General features: G+C 44.5%; 1 protein-coding gene across 10 annotated transcripts in view; it reads left to right on the top strand.

Annotated features, from left to right (window-relative positions):
• LOC110521078 (serine/threonine-protein kinase MRCK alpha) overlaps positions 1 to 20,256 on the top strand; it is a 116,936-nt gene that overhangs the window by 32,256 nt on the left and 64,424 nt on the right. For all 10 annotated transcript variants that reach the window (XM_036976101.1, XM_036976100.1, XM_036976099.1 and 7 more), the window contains 4 exons: positions 1,762 to 1,853; positions 6,605 to 6,688; positions 7,854 to 7,949; positions 9,190 to 9,338. In XM_036976101.1, the coding sequence (XP_036831996.1) occupies positions 1,762 to 1,853; positions 6,605 to 6,688; positions 7,854 to 7,949; positions 9,190 to 9,338 (421 nt within the window). The remainder of the gene's footprint in view (positions 1 to 1,761; positions 1,854 to 6,604; positions 6,689 to 7,853; positions 7,950 to 9,189; positions 9,339 to 20,256) is intronic.

A 20,256-nucleotide genomic window follows, 5' to 3' on the forward strand; every position in this document is an offset into this window, starting at 1 on the left:
GAAGTAGTAGCCTGTCTGTGTGTTGCAGTAATGAAGTAGTAGCCCGTCTGTGTGTTGCAGTAATGAAGTAGTAGCCTGTCTGTGTGTTGCAGTAATGAAGTAGTAGCCCGTCTGTGTGTTGCAGTAATGAAGTAGTAGCCTGTCTGTGTGTTGCAGTAATGAAGTAGTAGCCCATCTGTGTGTTGCAGTAATGAAGTAGTAGCCTGTCTGTGTGTTGCAGTAATGAAGTAGTAGCCTGTCTGTGTGTTGCAGTAATGAAGTAGTAGCCTGTCTGTGTGTTGCAGTAATGAAGTAGTAGCCTGTCTGTGTGTTGCAGTAATGAAGTAGTAGCCTGTCTGTGTGTTGCAGTAATGAAGTAGTAGCCTGTCTGTGTGTTGCAGTAATGAAGTAGTAGCCTGTCTGTGTGTTGCAGTAATGAAGTAGTAGCCTGTCTGTGTGTTCTAGTAATGAAGTAGTAGCCTATCAGTAAAGGTTGTTGTGGGGTGGTGTTTTGGTCTGGTCTGTTCTCTGTGGATAGTGAAAAGATCAAGGGACTTCCCCTGGCTGGCTGTGACCTTTGTAGGGCCTCTGACAGGGGAGCCAGGGACCTCTGGATCAGCCTGCATTTTGATAACTGGACCAGGCTGGAAGACTAACAGATGGATGGATGGATGGATGGAATGAATGAATTCCAATTTGATGTGAACCAGGTGTTCTGCTTACAAGTGCAAAAGGGTTGACCTAAGCAAAGTGCTCACAGATCTGTAGGCCTAGGTCAAATCCTAACAACTAGACCTATAGGCATTAAATAGATCTTTATTATGTTAAATATAACTTTACAAACTCCTACAGTATTCCTACCCTGGTGAGCCAACCAACTGGCAGTCTACCTCAGGGTTATTGGAGGATCGATCCAGTAAACTAGGAAGTGGATGAATGGTCTTTCTCCACAAAGTAGGGAAATGCTGCTTGTGTTTTGGCTCCAGCTTACCTTTGTGACTCACATCGGTGACCCACATTGGTCCATTTCCACCCGGAGTGCTAGGCTAGGGTAAACGTGAGGGTAACAATAGACAATTTTATCACTGCCCTCTGTACATCCGGACCACTGTCATTTACTACAGTCAAAATAATAGATTGACCCTATATCAACCATATCTCAATAGGTTAACCCTATATTTGTTTTATTTTTGATTTATTTCACCTTTATTTAACCAGGTAGGCAAGTTGAGAACAAGTTCTCATTTACAATTGCGACCTGGCCAAGATAAAGCAAAGCAGTTCGACACATACAACGACACAGAGTTACACATGGAGTAAAACAAACATACAGTCAATAATACAGTAGAAACAAGTCTATATACAATGTGAGCAAATGCGGTGAGAAGGGAGGTAAAGGTAAAAAAAAGGCCATGGTGGCAAAGTAAATACAATATAGCAAGTAAAACACTGGAATGGTAGATTTGCAGTGGAAGAATGTGCAAAGTAGAAATAAAAATAATATTATATATAATATTAACCCCTCAGCATACAGGGCTGACAGCCTGGAAGAGACACCTGATATCACTAGTAGTGACACTTGCTTTGTCACATTTTAAATATACAGCATTTTTTTTATTCTCAGTTTTATGAATTGAATCTTGATTATGCACAATTGTTCGACTTTGCGTATTCTCAGGTCAAGTAACATTTTGTATGAAAACCGGCATAGCCTACAATATTTACCTACACTACGCACTATTTCTAGTCCCCAGAATGCTAACCTCTCTTTCTCTCCTGCAGCCAAACCCTTCACCTCCATGGTCAAACAGCTGCGCCTACACAAGGAGGACTTTGAGATCCTCAAGGTGATTGGACGAGGAGCCTTTGGAGAGGTAAGCCTATTTTGTGACTTTTTATTGTACGTTTAAAAATACATTTTAAAAAATCACCAGGAAGTTTCTTTTAATATAAATAATCTTGCAAGTCATCAGCAAAGACCAAAGCATTTTAAGTGTAGCCTCCATAGGGCTTAGAAACAAATACGACAACCAAACAATGCACGCAAATACAATATAGTCAAGGAATTCAGTCTAAACATTTTTTTAATTTAGGAAATCTGTTCCCAAGTTTTCACACAAATAAAATATATGTGATGGTATGAAATGATTGTTTTCTTCAAATACAATCAATTTTTTTGTTTCAATTTGCAGGGCGAACAAATGATTAGAGTGAGTTATGAATTAGTTATTTACCCCTGACCTGTGATTTCAGCAGCAAGGCTGGCCACTAGGCTACATGCTATCTGCATGACTCAACATGTAAGAGAATGCTTTGTTCTCTTCTTCACCATCATTGAGGAAGAAGAGAATACGTATTAAAAAAATGGAACTGAAACCAACCCTTTATTTTTCTTATTCACAGCTGAGTTGAAATATCGTTTTTATTACGTCTTCTATTGTGTGTGATCTCAACCCTGGGGAATGTTGGTGAGCTAGGCAGGTAGCTAGCGATGGCAGCAGAAACTCAGCTATGTAAGGTTTCATGATCTGTGACACATGGTTGTTGTATATTATAGTTTGTTAGGTTAGCTGCTGTGCTGCTGAGTGACCTGGGATCAAATATTATTTGAAATGATTTCAAATACTTTATCTGTGGTTGATTGAGCTTGCCTGGCTTCATACACCAATGGAATAGTTCCAAACCGGCAAACTCTACCCATCTGGCCCTCCAGGCAGGCTAGAGCAAAAGCTCAAAGTATTAGAAAGACTTGGAATATTGTTTGAACCCAGGTGTGGTGGAGCAGGTTGGTTGGCGCTATGCCCAGTGCTGAGTTCACTATGGCCTCTTTCAGACCCTTTTTATTGGGGTTTTATTTCACGGTGAGTGGAAGAACAACATGGTTGTGCCCCAGCCCTGGTCCCTAGCCCAGTACCAGACTACAGTCTCACGGTTGATTGCCTCTACTTATTGTATTTATGATATAGGCCCTGTGTTTACTGTGTCTCCTCTAGCAGCTTGTGTTGAAGAGGCCTAAGTCTCTGTGCCTTCTGTGCTGTGTCAACAGGCCCAGATCTGCCAGTTTATTTCATAAAGCCTAGTATCTGTAGTCTACATGCTAATCAAAGCGTTTGAACTAGAAAAAGTGGCTGGATTTGTGTAATTAATTAGTTCAATTTAAAAGTATTTACATTCACAACAACAGTTTCCAGTGGTCGGCAGGCAAAGACTGTATGATTAGATCTACTTAATGATAATGAGGTCATTATGATTTGAAAGGTCTTTGGCCAGAGGCCCCTCTTATGTCATTCCAGTGGAATCATAGGGTAACTGAAAGGTTATCTACCATTTTATTTTGTATTTAACCTTTATTTAACTAGGCAAGGCAGTTAAGAACAAATTCTTATTTACATGGACGGCCTACCAAAAGGCCTCCAACGGGGACGGGGGCTGGGATTAAAAATAAATAAAATACAGTATAAATATAGGACCATATAGGACCAACACACATCACAACAAGGCACAACACTACATAAAGAGACCTAAGACGACAACATAACAGCAAAACATGACAACACAGCATGGTAGAAACACAACATAACAACATGGTAGCAGCACAAAATCATGGTACAAACATTATTGGGCAAAGTCAACAGCACAAAGGTCAAGAAGGTAGAGACAACAATACATCATACAAAGCAACTACAACTGTCAGTAAGAGTGTCCATGATTGAGTCTTTGAATGAAGAGATTGAGATAAAACTGTCCAGTTTGAGTGTTTGTTGCAGCTCGTTCCAGTCGCTAGCAGCAGCGAACTGAAAAGAGGAGTGACCCAGGGATGTGTGGGCTTTGGGGACCTGTAGTGACGCCCAGCCCGTGAACGGGACCGTTATCATCATCTGACACTAATTAGCATAACGCAACGGACATAAATCTTCCTAGAAAATCTTCCTATTCATGAAAATCACAAGTGAAATATATTGGAACACAGCTTAGCCTTTTGTTAATCACCCTGTCATCTCAGATTTTCAAATATGCTTTACAGCCAACGCTAGACAAGCATTTGTGTAAGTTTATCATAGCCTAGCATAGCATTATGCCTTGCTAGCAGCAGGCAAACTTGTCACGGAAATCAGAAAAGCAATCAAATTAAATTGTTTACCTTTGATGAACTTCGGATGTTTTCACTCACGAGACTCCCAGGTAGACAGCTAAAGTACATTTTTCCCAAAATATTATTTTTGTAGGCAAAATAGCTCCGTTTGTTCTTCACGTTTGGCTGAGAAATCGCCCGGAAATTGCGGGCACCACAACGCCGAAAAATATTCCAAATTAGCTCCATAATATCGACAGAAACATGGCAAACGTTGTTTAGAATCCATCCTCAAGGAGTTTTTCTAATATCTATTTGATAATATATCCGTCGGGACAATTTATTTTTCTCTAGGACCGATTGGAGTAATGGCTACCTCTGCACTTTACGCGAGAATCTCTCTCGGAGCCACCATGTGACCACTTACGCAATGTGCCCCCATACGGCTATTCTTCAACAGAAATGCGTAAAACTACGTCACAATGCTGTAGACACCTTGGGGAATACGTAGAAAGCGTAAGCTCGTTGATGGTACGTTCACAGCCATATAGGGAGTCATTGGAACGCAGCGCTTTCAAAACCTGGGGCACTTCCAGATTGGATTTTTCTCAGGTTTTTGCCTGCAACATCAGTCCTGTTATACTCACAGACAATATCTTTACAGTTTTGGAAACGTTAGTGTTTTCTTTCAAAATCTGTCAATTATCTTCATATTCTAGCATCTTTTCCTAACAAAATATCCCGTTAAAACGGGAACGTTTTTTTCCCAAAAAATGAAAATACTGCCCCCTAACACCAAGACGTTAATTAACAGAATGTGACTGGCAGAACGGGTGTTGTATGTGGAGGATGAGGGCTGCAGTGGATCTCTCAGATAGGGGGGAGTGAGACCATTCACATCTACTGATGACCGCCTTTCCCAGGGAGGAGTTTAGTAGAATTCCAGAAAATGTCTCAGGTTTTTCAGAAATCCCATTTTGAGGCTGTTCATTCTCCTGTTCATTCTCTTCTGTTTAAGGAATCCTTCTACTGGTATTTATGAAAAATGTTCCCAAAGTTCCCAGTTTTTTTTCTCTCAGACATACCAGTTGGAGTTAATACCAGTTAAGCAGGGAGGGAATTCTCAAAATGGGATTACTGAAAAAGCTGGGATATTTGGGAAAGGTTCAGGAAAAATGGTCAACTCTACAGAAGAGTAAGAAGTGGGAAGCTATGTGAACTGAAAACGGAGGTGAAAGAGGACCTTTATGAGCAGGGTCTTCTCATAGTCAGCTGGGAGAGAGACCGCGTCTGTCTGTTCGTTGGGAGAGAGATTTAGGTGTCTGTGCGTGATGTTTCGGCTCTCCTGATTTTAATTGCTTTTATAACACTACAGCTGTCGTACATGTCAAGCTCCGACACATGTCTGAGTGGAGAAAGCTAAGAAAACAGGGTGGGGGGGATTACACACGCTATACACAGGGACACTGCCAAGAAACTTCCCCCCTCTCCTCCTCCTCCCACATCAGACCAGCAGGAGAAACCCAAACAGCGGAGGAATGTTGTCATTGTGTTGAATTTAGCATTCTCCTTATTTTTCTTCATCTCAGACTCCAATAAGGCCGAGTGTGTTTTTTTATTGTGAGTGTTGCGGGTACTCTCGTGTGTGTGTGTGTGTGTGCGGTGTGTGTGACTGTGGGGATGATTGGTGGTTTAAATTCCTTCCGTTGTGGGGAAGCTGAAGTGAAGAAGGCTTTCTCAGGTGTCCTCTGGCTGGCAGACAGGCAGGCGGGAGGGAAAAATCCTGCTAGCTGAAGTCCTCTGGCTGGCAGACAGGCAGGCAGGAGGGAAGAATCCTGCTAGCTGAAGCTCTCTGGCTGGCAGACAGGCAGGCAGGAGGGAAGAATCCTGCTAGCTGAAGTCCTCTGGCTGGCAGACAGGCAGGCAGGAGGGAAGAATCCTGCTAGCTGAAGTCCTCTGGCTGGCAGACAGGCAGGCAGGAGGGAAGAATCCTGCTAGCTGAAGTCCTCTGGCCTCACTACAGTTGCAACTCAACTCGTTTTAGGAATGCTCTTTACTACACTCATGTCTAACAATGGGGGCTGACGGGCTGTGTTAGAGACGTTATCACTTAACAGTAGTTTAGCCAGCTAGCTTTCCTATCCTTGCTGCAAACCCATTGTAATGAGTGTTATCTGTGCTGCCGTGTGGCTATGGCACGTTGAGGCCCTTGAGCTGAAAGATCCCAGCTGTGTGTGTCTCAGGGGTCACTACCTTCATGTCCTAGGTCACTTCCTGTCCGCCTTCCTTTCTCTTCCCCTCCTCCACTTCTCCTCCTCTAACTCTATGGCCGTGTTTCATTCCACAAAGATGCTCACTTCCCTTCTGCCCTCGTTCACTCCCCTTTCCTGATCTAACAGGAGTGGGTCATGTTCAGTAGGGAGAAAACGTTTTGGAACTGAGCAGATTTATTTCCCATGGTTTGCCCTATTGAACATGACAGGAAAGATGTAATTAATTTGGTGGATGGAAACTTTCTCTCCTCAAACTCCTTCTCTCCCATGCTTCCTGTAGGTTGCTGTAGTTAAGGTGAAGAATGCAGACAAGGTGTTCGCCATGAAGATCCTCAATAAGTGGGAGATGCTGAAGAGAGCTGAGGTGAGTTCTGGCTAGTAACAACAATCACCATAGCATTACAGCAGTGTTAAATGCTAACAACCGCCATAGCATTTAGCGCTGCTGTAACGGTGTAATGCTAACAACCGCCGTAGCATTACAGCAGGGCTAAATGCTAACAACTGCCATAATGTTACAGCAGCTCTAAATGCTAACAATCGCGATAACATTAGAGCAGGGCTAAATGCTAACAACAGCAATAGTATTATAGCATTTTCTACTCTGGGCTTAAATACTAACAGCCATAGCATTACAGCACTACTCAGGGCTGGATACTAAGTTGAGTTAGCATTATGTAACTCCTTGGCTTTTCCATAAACATTGCATTAAACATTCAATGCAAAATGTTCATATAATTGTCAGTTACATGTGCATGTCTCAAGTTTAGAATATTAAATGTGAATTTGAGTACATAACTTAATTAAACTTTAGAACCTATTTTCAGTATGAGAGAGCGATCATGTGGTGTGTGTTCAGTGTATTTACATTTTAGTCACTTAGCAGATGCTCTTATCCAGAGAGACAGCAGCAATTAGGGTTAAGTGCCTTGCTCAAGGGCACATCAACAGATTTGTCACCTAGTTGGCTTGGGGATTCGAACCAGTGAACTCAGTATATCTGTTGCTGCTGTGCTTTTCTTTTAATTAGCAGCTGTTCACAGTGGTCTGTGTGTGTCCGTGTAGCCGTTCCCAGTGGTCCCCCGGGCTTGCAGTTTTCATACCTCAGGCTCATAGAACCGAACTCCCCACTGTGTATGGCTGTCTCTGGACATGGGAAACTGTCTGCAATATAAACGCTACTCTCAAACACGTCCTCATTAATGTACCCCATGACATAGTCTAGCTACAGGTTGTTCATACAGATGGAAATAGATGAATTTGACTATTTTATAAGTTTGTTAGAAAGTGTAATTGAATTGAAAATACTTAATTGACCCCTAAAGGATCTGAAACGGTGTTTCCCACATAAAGATAGAAATACAATCTATTAATTCTATGGTTGTCCATCACTAGCAGACACAGGAATTCAGTACACACACAGGTTGGACCGAAGTGTGATGGACCGAAGTGTGTGCCAATGAGAGTAGCTACAGTACATTCCATTCATTCTGTTTATATAATGATTACCCTTTTGACCTCTCCCTCAGACGGCGTGTTTCCGGGAGGAGCGGGACGTGCTGGTGAACGGGGACAGCCAGTGGATCACCACCCTGCACTACGCCTTCCAGGATGACAACTTCCTGGTAAGATCTCCACTAACTTCCCCTCTATTCATATGGGTTTCAATATATGGTATGTCTGCATCCCAAATCGTAACCTATTGCCAATAGGACTCTGGTCAAAAGTACCACTGATTTTAAGGGGTGTAAAGGGTTGCGTCCAAATGGCATAGGGTACTGGTCAAAAGTAGTGCAATATATAGGGAAGAGGGTTCCATTTGGGATGAACACAAGCTGGGAAGAGGCCGGAATGAAATGAATAGTATGACGATGGTTGACGGTAAAGGAGGGAGGGAGGGATGGTTGACGGTAAAGGAGGGAGGGAGGGAGGGATGGTTGACGGTAAAGGAGGGAGGGAGGGAGGGATGGTTGACGGTAAAGGAGGGAGGGAGGGAGGGATGGTTGACGGTAAAGGAGGGAGGGAGGGATGGTTGACGGTAAAGGAGGGAGGGAGGGATGGTTGACGGTAAAGGAAGGAGGGAGGGAGGGAGGGATGGTTGACGGTAAAGGAGGGAGGGAGGGAGGGATGGTTGACGGTAAAGGGGGAGGGAGGGAGGGATGGTTGACGGTGAAGGAGGGAGGGAGGGATGGTTGACGGTAAAGGAGGGAGGGATGGTTGACGGTAAAGGAGGGAGGGATGGTTGACAGTAAAGGAGGGAGGGAGGGATGGTTGACGGTAAAGGAGGGATGGGTGGTTGACGGTAAGGGAGGGAGGGAGGGATGGTTGACGGTAAAGGAGGGAGGGAGGGATGGTTGACGGTAAAGAAAGGAGGGAGGGAGGGAGGGAGGGATGGTTGACGGTAAAGGAGGGAGGGATGGGTGGTTGACGGTAAAGGAGGGAGGGAGGGATGGTTGACGGTAAAGGAGGGAGGGAGGGATGGTTGACGGTAAAGGAGGGAGGGATGGTTGACGGTAAAGGAGGGAGGGATGGTTGACGGTAAAGGAGGGAGGGAGGGAGGGATGGTTGACGGTAAAGGAGGGAGGGATGGGTGGTTGACGGTAAAGGAGGGAGGGAGGGGTGGTTGACGGTAAAGGAGGGAGGGAGGGGTGGTTGACGGTAAAGGAGGGAGGGAGGGGTGGTTGACGGTAAAGGGGGGAGGGATGGGTGACCAAAAAGACTAAGGAGAAAGAGGGAGGCCTGAAGAAAGTAAAGTGGGAGGACACTAGAGGAATACAAAGAATGTTACTTGTACACTATTATACAGTATTACTACTACTACTATGTCAGAGAGATTTATTCTCTCCTCCCCTCCTCTCTCGGCAGTACCTGGTGATGGATTATTATGTGGGTGGGGACCTTCTCACCCTGCTTAGTAAGTTTGAAGACAGGTTGCCGGAGGACATGGCAAGATTCTACCTGGCTGAGATGGTGCTGGCCATCGACTCAGTGCACCAACTGCATTACGTCCACAGGTGAGTCACACACACAGTCAGTCAGTCAGTCAGTGTATTTATTAATTAATGACTCATTAGTCCAAGTCACCTGTATGACCACTGAAATAGTTGGTTCCTTTGTGGCTCTAAATAAAAGTACTCCCAATATTCCCTCAATGAAGCAGAGGGAAATGTCCCTCCTTAATGAAGCAGATTATTTTTTTACCTATTATTTAGCTAGGCCAGTCAGTTAAGAACAAATTCTTATTTACCATGACAGCCTACCCCGGTCAAACCCGGATGACGCTGGGCCAATTGTGCGCCGCCCTGTGGGACTCCAAATCACGGCCGGTTGTGAAACAGTCTGGAATCAAACAAGGGACTATAGTGACGCCTCTAGCACTGAGATGCATTGCCTTAGACGGCTGCAACCACTCGGAAGCCCAGAACCTTACATACACTACTGGTTAAAGGTTAGAACACCTACTCATTCAAGGGTTTTTCTTTATTTTTACTGTTTTGTACATTGTAGAATTATAGTGAAGACATCAAAACTATGAAATAACACACATGGAATCATGTAGTAACCGAAAAAGTGTTAAACAAATCAAAATATATCTTATATTTGAGATTCTTCAAGCCACCCTTTGCCTTGATGACAGCTTTGCACACTCTTGGCATTCTCTCAAACAGCTTCACCTGGAATGCTTTTCCCACTGTCTTGAAGGAGTTCCCACATGCTGAGCACTTCAGTCTGCTTTTCCTTCATTCTGCTATCCGACTCATCGCAAACCACCTCAATTGGGTTGTAGTCAGGTGATTGTGGAGACCAGGTCATCTAATGCAGCGCTCCATCACTCTCCTTCTTAGTCAAATAGCCCTTACACAGCTTGGAGGTGTGATTTGGGTAATTGTCCTGTTGAAAAACATATGATAGTCCCACTAAGCCCAAACCAGATGGGATGGTGTATTGCAGCAGAATGCTGTGGTAGCTATGCTGGTTAAGTGTGCCTTGAATTCTAAATAAATCGCTGACAGTGTCACCAGCAAGCACCCCCACACCACAACACCACCTCCTCCATGCTTCACGGTGGGAACCACACGTGCGGAGATGATCCATTCACCCACACGCGTCTCACAAAGACAGAGGTTGGAACCAAAAATCTCCAATTTGGACTCCAGACTAAAGGACAAATTTCCACCGGTCTAATATCCATTGCTTGTGTTTCTTGGCTTACACAAGTCTCTTCTTCTTATTGGTGTCCTTTAGTAGTGGGTTCTTTGCAGCAATTCAAATCAAAGTTTATTTGTCACATGCGCCGAATACAACAGGTGTAAACCTTACAGTGAAATGCTGACTTACAGGCTCTAACCAATGGTGCCCAAAAAAGGTATGTGTGTGTGTGTGTGTGTGTGTGTGTGTGGGTAAGTAAAGAAATAAAACAACAGTAGAAAGACATTTGAAAAAAGAGTAGCAAGGCTATATACAGACACCTGGTAGTCAGGCTTATTGAGGTAGTATGTACACGTAGGTATCGTTAAAGTGACTGTGCATATATGATGAACAGAGAGTAGCAGAAGCGTAAAAGAGGGGTTGGGAGGGGGCACACAGTGCAAATTGTCTGCGGGACCATTGATTACCTGTTCAGGAGTCTTATGGCTTGGGGGTAAAACTGTTGAGAAGCCTTTTTGTCCTAGACTTGGCACTCCGGTACCTCTTGCCATGCGGTAGTAGAGAGAACAAAGTCTATGACGGGGGTGGCTGGGGTCTTTGACAATTTTTAGGGCCTTCCTCTGACACCGCCTGGTGTCGAGGTCCTGGATGGCAGGCAGCTTTGCTCCAGTGATGTACTGGGCCGTACGGACTACCCTCTGAAGTGCCTTGCGGTCAGAGGCTGAGCAATTGCCGTACCAGGCAGTGATGCAACCGGTCAGGATGCTCTCGATGCTGTAGAACCTTTTGAGGATCTCAGGACCCATGCCAAATCTTTTTAGTTTCCTGAGGGGGAATAGGCTTTGTTGTACCCTCTTCATGACTGTCTTGGTGTGTTTGGACCAATCTAGTTTGTTGTTGTTGATGTGGACACCAAGGAACCTGCTCCATTACAGCCCTGTCGATGAGAATGGGGGTGTGCTCGGTCCTCCTTTTCCTGTAGTCCACAATCATCTCCTTAGTCTTGGTTACGTTGAGGGATAGGTTGTTATTCTGGCACCACCCGCCTAGGTCTCTGACCTCCTCCCTATAGGCTGTCTCATCGTTGTCAGTGATCAGGCCTACCACTGTTGTGTCGTCAGCAGACTTGATGATGGTGTTGGAGTCATGCCTGGCCATGCAGTCGTGGGTGAACAGAGAGTACAGGAGGGGACTGAGCACACACCCCTGGGGAGCTCCAGTGTTGAGGATCAGATGGCAGATGTGTTGCTACCTACCCTCACCACCTGGGGGTGGCCTGTCAGGAAGTCCAGGATCCAGTTGCAGAGGGAGGCGTTTAGTCCCAGGATCCTTAGCTTGGTGATGAGCTTTGAGGGTACTATGGTGTTGAACGCTGAGCTGTAGTCAATGAACAGCATTCTCACATAGGTGTTTCTTTTGTTCAGGTGGGAAAGGGCAGTGTGGAGTACAATAGAGATTGCGTCATCTGTGGATCTGTTTAGGCAGTATGCAAATTGGAGTGGGTCTAGGGTTTCTGGGATAATGGTGTAGATGTGAGCCATTACCAGCCTTTCAAATCACTTCATGGTTACGGATGTGAGTGCTACGGCTCTGTAGTCATTTAGGCAGGTTGCCTTTGGGTTCTTGGGCACAGGGACTATGGTGGTCTGCTTGAAGCATGTTGGTATTACAGACTCAATCAGGGACATGTTGAAAATGTCAGTGAAGACACCTGCCAGTTGGTCAGCACATGCCCGGAGCACATATAACCTAGTAATCCGTCTGGCCCCGCAGCCTTGTGTATGTTGACCTGTTTAAAGGTCTTACTCACTTCGGCTACGGAGAGGGTGATCACACAGTCGTCCGGAACAGCTGATGCTCTCATGCATGCCTCAGTGTTGCTTGCCTCGAAGCGAGCATAGAAGTGATTTAGCTCGTCTGGTAGGATCGTGTCACTGGGCAGCTCGCGGCTGTGCTTCCCTTTGTAGTCTGTAATAGTTTGCAAGCCCTGCCACATTCGACGAGCGTCGGAGCCGGTGTAGTATGATTCAATCTTAGCCCTGTATTGATGCTTTGCCTGTTTGATGGTTCGTCGCAGGGCATAGAGGGATTTCTTGTTAGCTTCTGGGTTAAAGTCCCGCACCTTGAAAGCGGCAGCTCTACCCTTTAGCTCAGTGCGAATGTTGCCTGTAATCCATGGCTTCTGGTTGGGGTATGTACTAGAGGTCGACCGATTTACGATTTTTCAACGCCGATACCGATTTATTGGAGGACCATAAAAGCCGATACCGATTAATCGGACGATTTTAATTTGTATTTTATTTTATTTGTAGTTCCTTGCTCAGAAAATGAGAACATATGAAAGCTGGTGGTTCCTTTTAACATGAGTCTTCAATATTCCCAGGTAAGAAGATTTAGGTTGTAGTTATTATAGGAATTTTAGGACTATTTCCCTCTATACCATTTGTATTTCATTAACCTTTGACTATTGGATGTTCTTATAGGCACTTTAGTATTGCCAGTGTAACAGTATAGCTTCTGTCCCTCTCCTCGCTCCTCCCTGGGCTCGAACCAGCAACACAACGACAATTAGCGAGCGCTAACTAGCTAGCCATTTCACTTCGGTTACACGAGCCTCATCTTGGCAGTTGATAGGCTTGAAGTCATAAACAGCGCAATGCTTGACGCACAACGAAGAGCTGCTGGAAAAACGCACGAAAGTGCTGTTTGAATGAATGTTTACGCGCCTGCTTCTGCCTACCACCGCTCAGTCAGATACCCGTAGCACGCGCTCCAGCAGGTGTATCTCACTGATCATCCCTAAAGCCAACACCTCATTTGGCCGCCTTTCGTTCCAGTACTCTGCTGCCTGTGACTGGAACGAATTGCAAAAATCGCTGAAGTTGGAGACTTTTATCTCCCTCACCAACTTCAAACATCAGCTATCTGAGCAGCTAACCGATCGCTGCAGCTGTACATAGTCTATTGGTAAATAGCCCACCCATTTTCACCTACCTCATCCCATACTGTTTTTATTTATTTATTTTTCTGCTCTTTTGCACACCAATATCTCTACCTGTACATGACCATCTGATCATTTATCACTCCAGTGTTAATCTGCAAAATTGTAATTATTCGCCTACCTCATGCCTTTTGCACACATTGTATATAGACCCCCCCTTTGTTTTCTACTGTGTTATTGACTTGTTAATTGTTTACTCCATGTGTAACTCTGTGTTGTCTGCTCATACTGCTATGCTTTATCTTGGCCAGGTCGCAGTTGCAAATGAGAACTTGTTCTCAACTAGCCTACCTGGTTAAATAAAGGTGAAATAAAAAAAAATAAATAAAAAAAATACTTGTATGCTCAGTCAGATTATATGCAACGCAGGACATGCTAGATAATATCTAGTAATATCATCAACCATGTGTAGTTAACTAGTGATTATGATTGATTGTTTTTTATAAGATAAGTTTAATGCTAGCTAGCAACTTACCTTGGCTTATTGCATTCGCGTAACAGGCAGCCTCCTTGTGGAGTGCAACGAGAGAGAGGCAGGTCGTTATTGCATTGGACTAGTTAAGGTTGCAAGATTGGATCCCCTGTGCCGACACTGTGAAAATCTTTCGTTCTGCCCCTGAACAAGGCAGTTAACCCATGTTAATGTGTTCTTAACTGACTTACCTAGTTAAATAAAGATTAAATAAAGGTGTAAAAATTTGGGGGGGCAAATCGGCGCCCAAAAATACCGATTTACGATTGTTATGAAAACTTGAAATCGGCCCTAATTAATCGGCCATTCCGATTAATCGGTCGACCTCTAGTATGTACACTTATTGATAAAGCCAGTGACTGATGTGGTGTATTCCTTAATGTCATCGGAAGAATCCCGGAACATGTTCCAGTCTGTGATAGAAAAACAGTCCTGTAGTTTAGCATCTGCTTCATCTGACCATTTTTTTTATAGACCGAGTCACTGGTGCTTCCTGCTTTAATTTTAGCTTGTAAGCAGGAATCAGGAGGATAGAGTTGTGGTTGGATATACCAAATGGAGGGCGAGGGAGAGCTTTGTACGTGTCTGTGTGTAGAGTACAGGTGATCTAGAATTGTTTTTCCTCTGGTTGCACATTTAACATGTTGATAGAGATTTGGTAGAACTGATTTAAGTTTCCCTGCATTAAAGTCTCCGGCCACTAGTAGCGCCGCCTCTGGGTGAGTGGTTTCCTGTTTGCTTATTTCCTTATACAGCTGACTGAGTGTGGTCTTAGTGCCAGCATCTGTCTGTGGTGGTAAATAAACAGCCACGAAAAGTATAGCTGAGAACTCTTTAGGCAAGTAGTATGACCTGCAGTTTCACAATATACTCAACTTCAGGCGAGCAAAATCTAGAGACTTCCTTAGATTTCGTGCACCAGCTGCTGTTTACAAATATGCACAGGACCCCCCCCCCCCCCCCTCGACTTACCCCCCTTACTTACTTAGTGTGTATCCCGCTAGCTGAATATCCATGTCGTCATTCAGCCACGATTCCGTGAAGCATAGGATATTACCGTTTTTTTGATGTCCCGTTGGTAGGATATTCGTGATCTTACCTCGTCTAGTTTATTTTCCAATGATTGCTCGTTGGCGAGTAATATTGACGGTAACGGCAGCTTTCCTAGTTGTCTTCTGCGTGTCCAGACGTGGCATCCGGCTCTTCGTCCTCTACGTCGCTTCCTCTTGCGAATAATTGGGGTGTCTGCACTGTGGGTTGTTTGGAGAATATCTTGTGAGTCCTGCTTGGTGCTGTTATTGTTGAAGAATTCTTTGTCTAATCCGAGGTGAGTGATCGCTGTCCTGATATTCAGAAGCTCTTTTCTGCCGTAAGATACGGTTGGAGAAACATTATTTACAAAATGAAGGCCTGATTCACACACTCTCCTCTAAACAGTTGATGTTGAGATGTGTATGTTACCTGAACCCTGTGAAGTATCTATTTGGGCTGCAATTTTGGAGGCTGGTAACTCAAATGAACTTATCCTCTGCAGCAGAGGTAACTCTGGGTCTTCCTTTCCTATGGTGGTCCTCATGAGACCCAGTTTCATCATAGCACTTGATGGTGTTTGCGATTACACATGAAGACAATTTCAATTTTCTGGATTGACTGACCTTGATGTCTTAAAGTAATGATGGACTGTCATTTCTCTTTGCTTATTTGAGCTGTTCTTGCCATTATATGGACTTGGTCTTTTACCAAATAAGGCTATCTTCTGTATACCACCCCTACCTTGTCACAACACAACTGATTGGCTCAAATGCATTAAGAAGGGAAGAAATTCTACAAATTAACTTTTAAGAAGGCACACCTGTTAATTGAAATGCATTCCAGGTGACTACCTCATGAAGCTGGTTGAGAAAATGCCAAGAGTGTGCAAAGCTGTCATCAAGGCAAAGGGTGGCTAGTTTGAAGAATCTAAAATCTAAAATATATTTTGATTTGTTGAACACTTTGTTTGTTTACTACATGATTCCATATGTGTTATTTCATAATGTTGATGTCTTCACTATTATTCTACAATGTTGAAAAATAAAAACCCTTGAATGAGTAGATGTTCTAAAACATTTAGTGTATATGTAAGGTCACATTTACTGGGTTGTATGAAAGAAAATAACTCTAAAAATATATGTTTTGTGGTGGTCCCCTGACCTACGCCCTGGCTGTGAGGGAGTTTTGTCATAAGTGACGCGACAGCCAATAGGAGAAGCCCTCTGCCTCTAAGGCTGTGTGGTAGGAACCACTCTTCTCTCTGACACACAGGAAGTGGTCACCAGGCCTCATCTACATAATGACAGTGTTGACGCTGAAGAAGCCTCAGATAAACGATTTGAGAGAGAAAGAGCCCAGGGGCTAGGGTGTGCCGTGCTGGCCCTATAGTAACATTGATTGTCCCATAGCACAGCAGCAGTATAGACTCAGTGTCGAAATGGGGACCCACTAATTGTATGGTGTTTTACGTGGAGTCGGGGCGGCGGTGGTCGTCTCGTTCCCTTTGAGGTCCTCTGAGACATTTTGGGCTGGTAATGACAGGGTGTATGTATGGGGGTTGTGGTGGGTTCCCCCTCTCGGGAGAGATTGGCGCGCTTGGTTTGTGGAGGGTGGAGACATTAACAGAAGGTCCCCTGAGGAGGGTGTGTTCTCTGTGTGGGTGTGACTGAAAGGACAATGCATTAACCCTGTAATTTCTCCAATATAAGGCCAATTAGAATAACTTGAATCAGTGCATATAGGCCACATTTGTGAAGTAAGGATGGCCTAGTTATAGAAATGGTCTCAGTCAAGAGGTTCGGTCAGTGACATGCTTGTGCCACTGTAAGCATAATGCCTTGTCAGTACCACAAACATAGCTCACTGTTTTATGTTGAAGACAATACCCTGCCAAGAAGAATTAAAGGTTAAAAATGAACTAAGAAAATAGTGTAGTGGCGGCCCCCTCATTAGTGTGTGTGTGGAGGGCTGTGTGTGAAGCTGAGCATGGTCAGTGATCTGCATGGCCTAACCCAGAGACTAACAGACCAACTCAGCAGGGCCCAGCTCTCTGTTAGCAGGGCCCTCATCTGGCCTGTGTGTGTGTGTGTGTCTCATTGTGTGTGTGTGTGTGTCTCATTGTGTGTGTGTGTGTGTCTCATTGTGTGTGTGTGTGTGTCTCATTGTGTGTGTGTGTGTGTCTCATTGTGTGTGTGTGTGTGTCTCATTGTGTGTGTGTGTGTGTGTGTGTCTCATTGTGTGTGTGTGTGTGTCTCATTGTGTGTGTGTGTGTCTCATTGTGTGTGTGTGTGTGTGTCTCATTGTGTGTGTGTGTGTGTGTCTCATTGTGTGTGTGTGTCTCATTGTGTGTGTGTGTGTGTGTCTCATTGTGTGTGTGTGTGTGTCATTGTGTGTGTGTGTGTCTCATTGTGTGTGTGTGTGTCTCATTGTGTGTGTGTGTGTGTCTCATTGTGTGTGTGTGTGTGTGTCTCATTGTGTGTGTGTGTGTGTCTCATTGTGTGTGTGTGTGTCTCATTGTGTGTGTGTGTGTGTGTGTCTCATTGTGTGTGTGTGTGTCTCATTGTGTGTGTGTGTGTGTGTGTCTCATTGTGTGTGTGTGTGTCTCATTGTGTGTGTGTGTGTGTGTCTCATTGTGTGTGTGTGTGTGTGTCTCATTGTGTGTGTGTGTGTCTCATTGTGTGTGTGTGTGTCTCATTGTGTGTGTGTGTGTGTCTCATTGTGTGTGTGTGTGTGTGTCTCATTGTGTGTGTGTGTGTCTCATTGTGTGTGTGTGTGTGTGTCTCATTGTGTGTGTGTGTCTCATTGTGTGTGTGTGTGTGTGTCTCATTGTGTGTGTGTGTGTGTGTCTCATTGTGTGTGTGTGTGTGTGTCTCATTGTGTGTGTGTGTGTGTGTCTCATTGTGTGTGTGTGTGTGTGTCTCATTGTGTGTGTGTGTGTCTCATTGTGTGTGTGTGTGTGTGTCTCATTGTGTGTGTGTGTGTCTCATTGTGTGTGTGTGTGTGTGTGTCTCATTGTGTGTGTGTGTGTGTGTCTCATTGTGTGTGTGTGTGTGTGTCTCATTGTGTGTGTGTGTCTCATTGTGTGTGTGTGTGTGTGTGTGTGTGTCTCATTGTGTGTGTGTGTGTGTGTGTCTCATTGTGTGTGTGTGTGTGTGTCTCATTGTGTGTGTGTGTGTGTGTGTGTGTCTCATTGTGTGTGTGTGTGTGTGTGTGTCTCATTGTGTGTGTGTGTGTGTGTGTGTGTGTGTGTCTCATTGTGTGTGTCTCATTGTGTGTGTGTCTCATTGTGTGTCTCATTGTGTGTGTCTCATTGTGTGTGTGTATGTCTCATTGTGTGTGTGTGTGTCTCATTGTGTGTGTGTGTGTCTCATTGTGTGTGTGTGTGTCTCATTGTGTGTGTGTGTGTCTCATTGTGTGTGTGTGTCTCATTGTGTGTGTGTGTGTGTCTCATTGTGTGTGTGTGTCTGTGTCTCATTGTGTGTGTGTGTGTGTGTGTCTCATTGTGTGTGTGTGTGTGTGTGTGTCTCATTGTGTGTGTGTGTGTGTGTCTCATTGTGTGTGTGTGTCTCATTGTGTGTGTGTGTGTGTGTCTCATTGTGTGTGTGTGTGTGTGTCTCATTGTGTGTGTGTGTGTGTGTCTCATTGTGTGTGTGTGTGTGTGTCTCATTGTGTGTGTGTGTGTGTGTCTCATTGTGTGTGTGTGTGTGTGTCTCATTGTGTGTGTGTGTGTGTGTCTCATTGTGTGTGTGTGTGTCTCATTGTGTGTGTGTGTGTGTGTCTCATTGTGTGTGTGTGTGTCTCATTGTGTGTGTGTGTGTGTGTCTCATTGTGTGTGTGTGTGTGTGTCTCATTGTGTGTGTGTGTGTGTGTCTCATTGTGTGTGTGTGTCTCATTGTGTGTGTGTGTGTGTGTGTCTCATTGTGTGTGTGTGTGTGTGTGTGTGTGTCTCATTGTGTGTGTGTGTGTGTGTGTGTGTCTCATTGTGTGTGTGTGTGTGTGTGTCTCATTGTGTGTGTGTGTGTGTGTGTGTGTGTGTGTCTCATTGTGTGTGTCTCATTGTGTGTGTGTCTCATTGTGTGTCTCATTGTGTGTGTCTCATTGTGTGTGTGTATGTCTCATTGTGTGTGTGTGTGTCTCATTGTGTGTGTGTGTGTCTCATTGTGTGTGTGTGTGTCTCATTGTGTGTGTGTGTGTCTCATTGTGTGTGTGTGTCTCATTGTGTGTGTGTGTGTGTCTCATTGTGTGTGTGTGTCTGTGTCTCATTGTGTGTGTGTGTGTGTGTGTCTCATTGTGTGTGTGTGTGTGTGTGTCTCATTGTGTGTGTGTGTGTGTGTGTGTCTCATTGTGTGTGTGTGTGTGTGTCTCATTGTGTGTGTGTGTCTCATTGTGTGTGTGTGTGTGTGTCTCATTGTGTGTGTGTGTGTGTGTCTCATTGTGTGTGTGTGTGTGTGTCTCATTGTGTGTGTGTGTGTGTCTCATTGTGTGTGTGTGTGTGTCTCTCATTGTGTGTGTGTGTGTGTCTCTCATTGTGTGTGTGTGTCTCTCATTGTGTGTGTGTGTGTCTCATTGTGTGTGTGTGTGTGTGTGTGTCTCATTGTGTGTGTGTGTGTGTGTCTCTCATTGTGTGTGTGTGTCTCTCATTGTGTGTGTGTGTGTGTGTGTGTCTCTCATTGTGTGTGTGTGTCTCTCATTGTGTGTGTGTGTCTCTCATTGTGTGTGTGTGTCTCTCATTGTGTGTGTGTCTGTGTCTCATTGTGTGTCTCATTGTGTGTGTGTGTGTCTCTCATTGTGTGTGTGTGTCTCTCATTGTGTGTGTGTGTCTCTCATTGTGTGTGTCTCTCATTGTGTGTGTGTGTGTCTCTCATTGTGTGTCTCTCATTGTGTGTGTGTGTCTCTCATTGTGTGTGTGTGTGTGTGTGTCTCATTGTGTGTGTGTGTGTGTCTCTCATTGTGTGTGTGTGTGTGTGTGTGTGTCTCATTGTGTGTGTGTGTGTGTGTCTCATTGTGTGTGTGTGTGTGTGTGTCTCATTGTGTGTGTGTGTCTCATTGTGTGTGTGTGTGTGTGTGTCTCATTGTGTGTGTGTGTGTCTCATTGTGTGTGTGTGTGTGTGTGTGTGTCATTGTGTGTGTGTGTGTGTGTGTGTGTGTCTCTCATTGTGTGTGTGTGTATGTGTGTCTCTCATTGTGTGTGTGTGTGTCAGTGTGTGTGTCTCTCAGTGTGTGTGTGTGTCTCTCATTGTGTGTGTGTGTGTTTGTCTCATTGTGTGTGTGTCTCATT

This window comes from Oncorhynchus mykiss, chromosome 4 (genome assembly GCF_013265735.2).
Source record: "Oncorhynchus mykiss isolate Arlee chromosome 4, USDA_OmykA_1.1, whole genome shotgun sequence".
Taxonomy (NCBI): domain Eukaryota; kingdom Metazoa; phylum Chordata; class Actinopteri; order Salmoniformes; family Salmonidae; genus Oncorhynchus; species Oncorhynchus mykiss.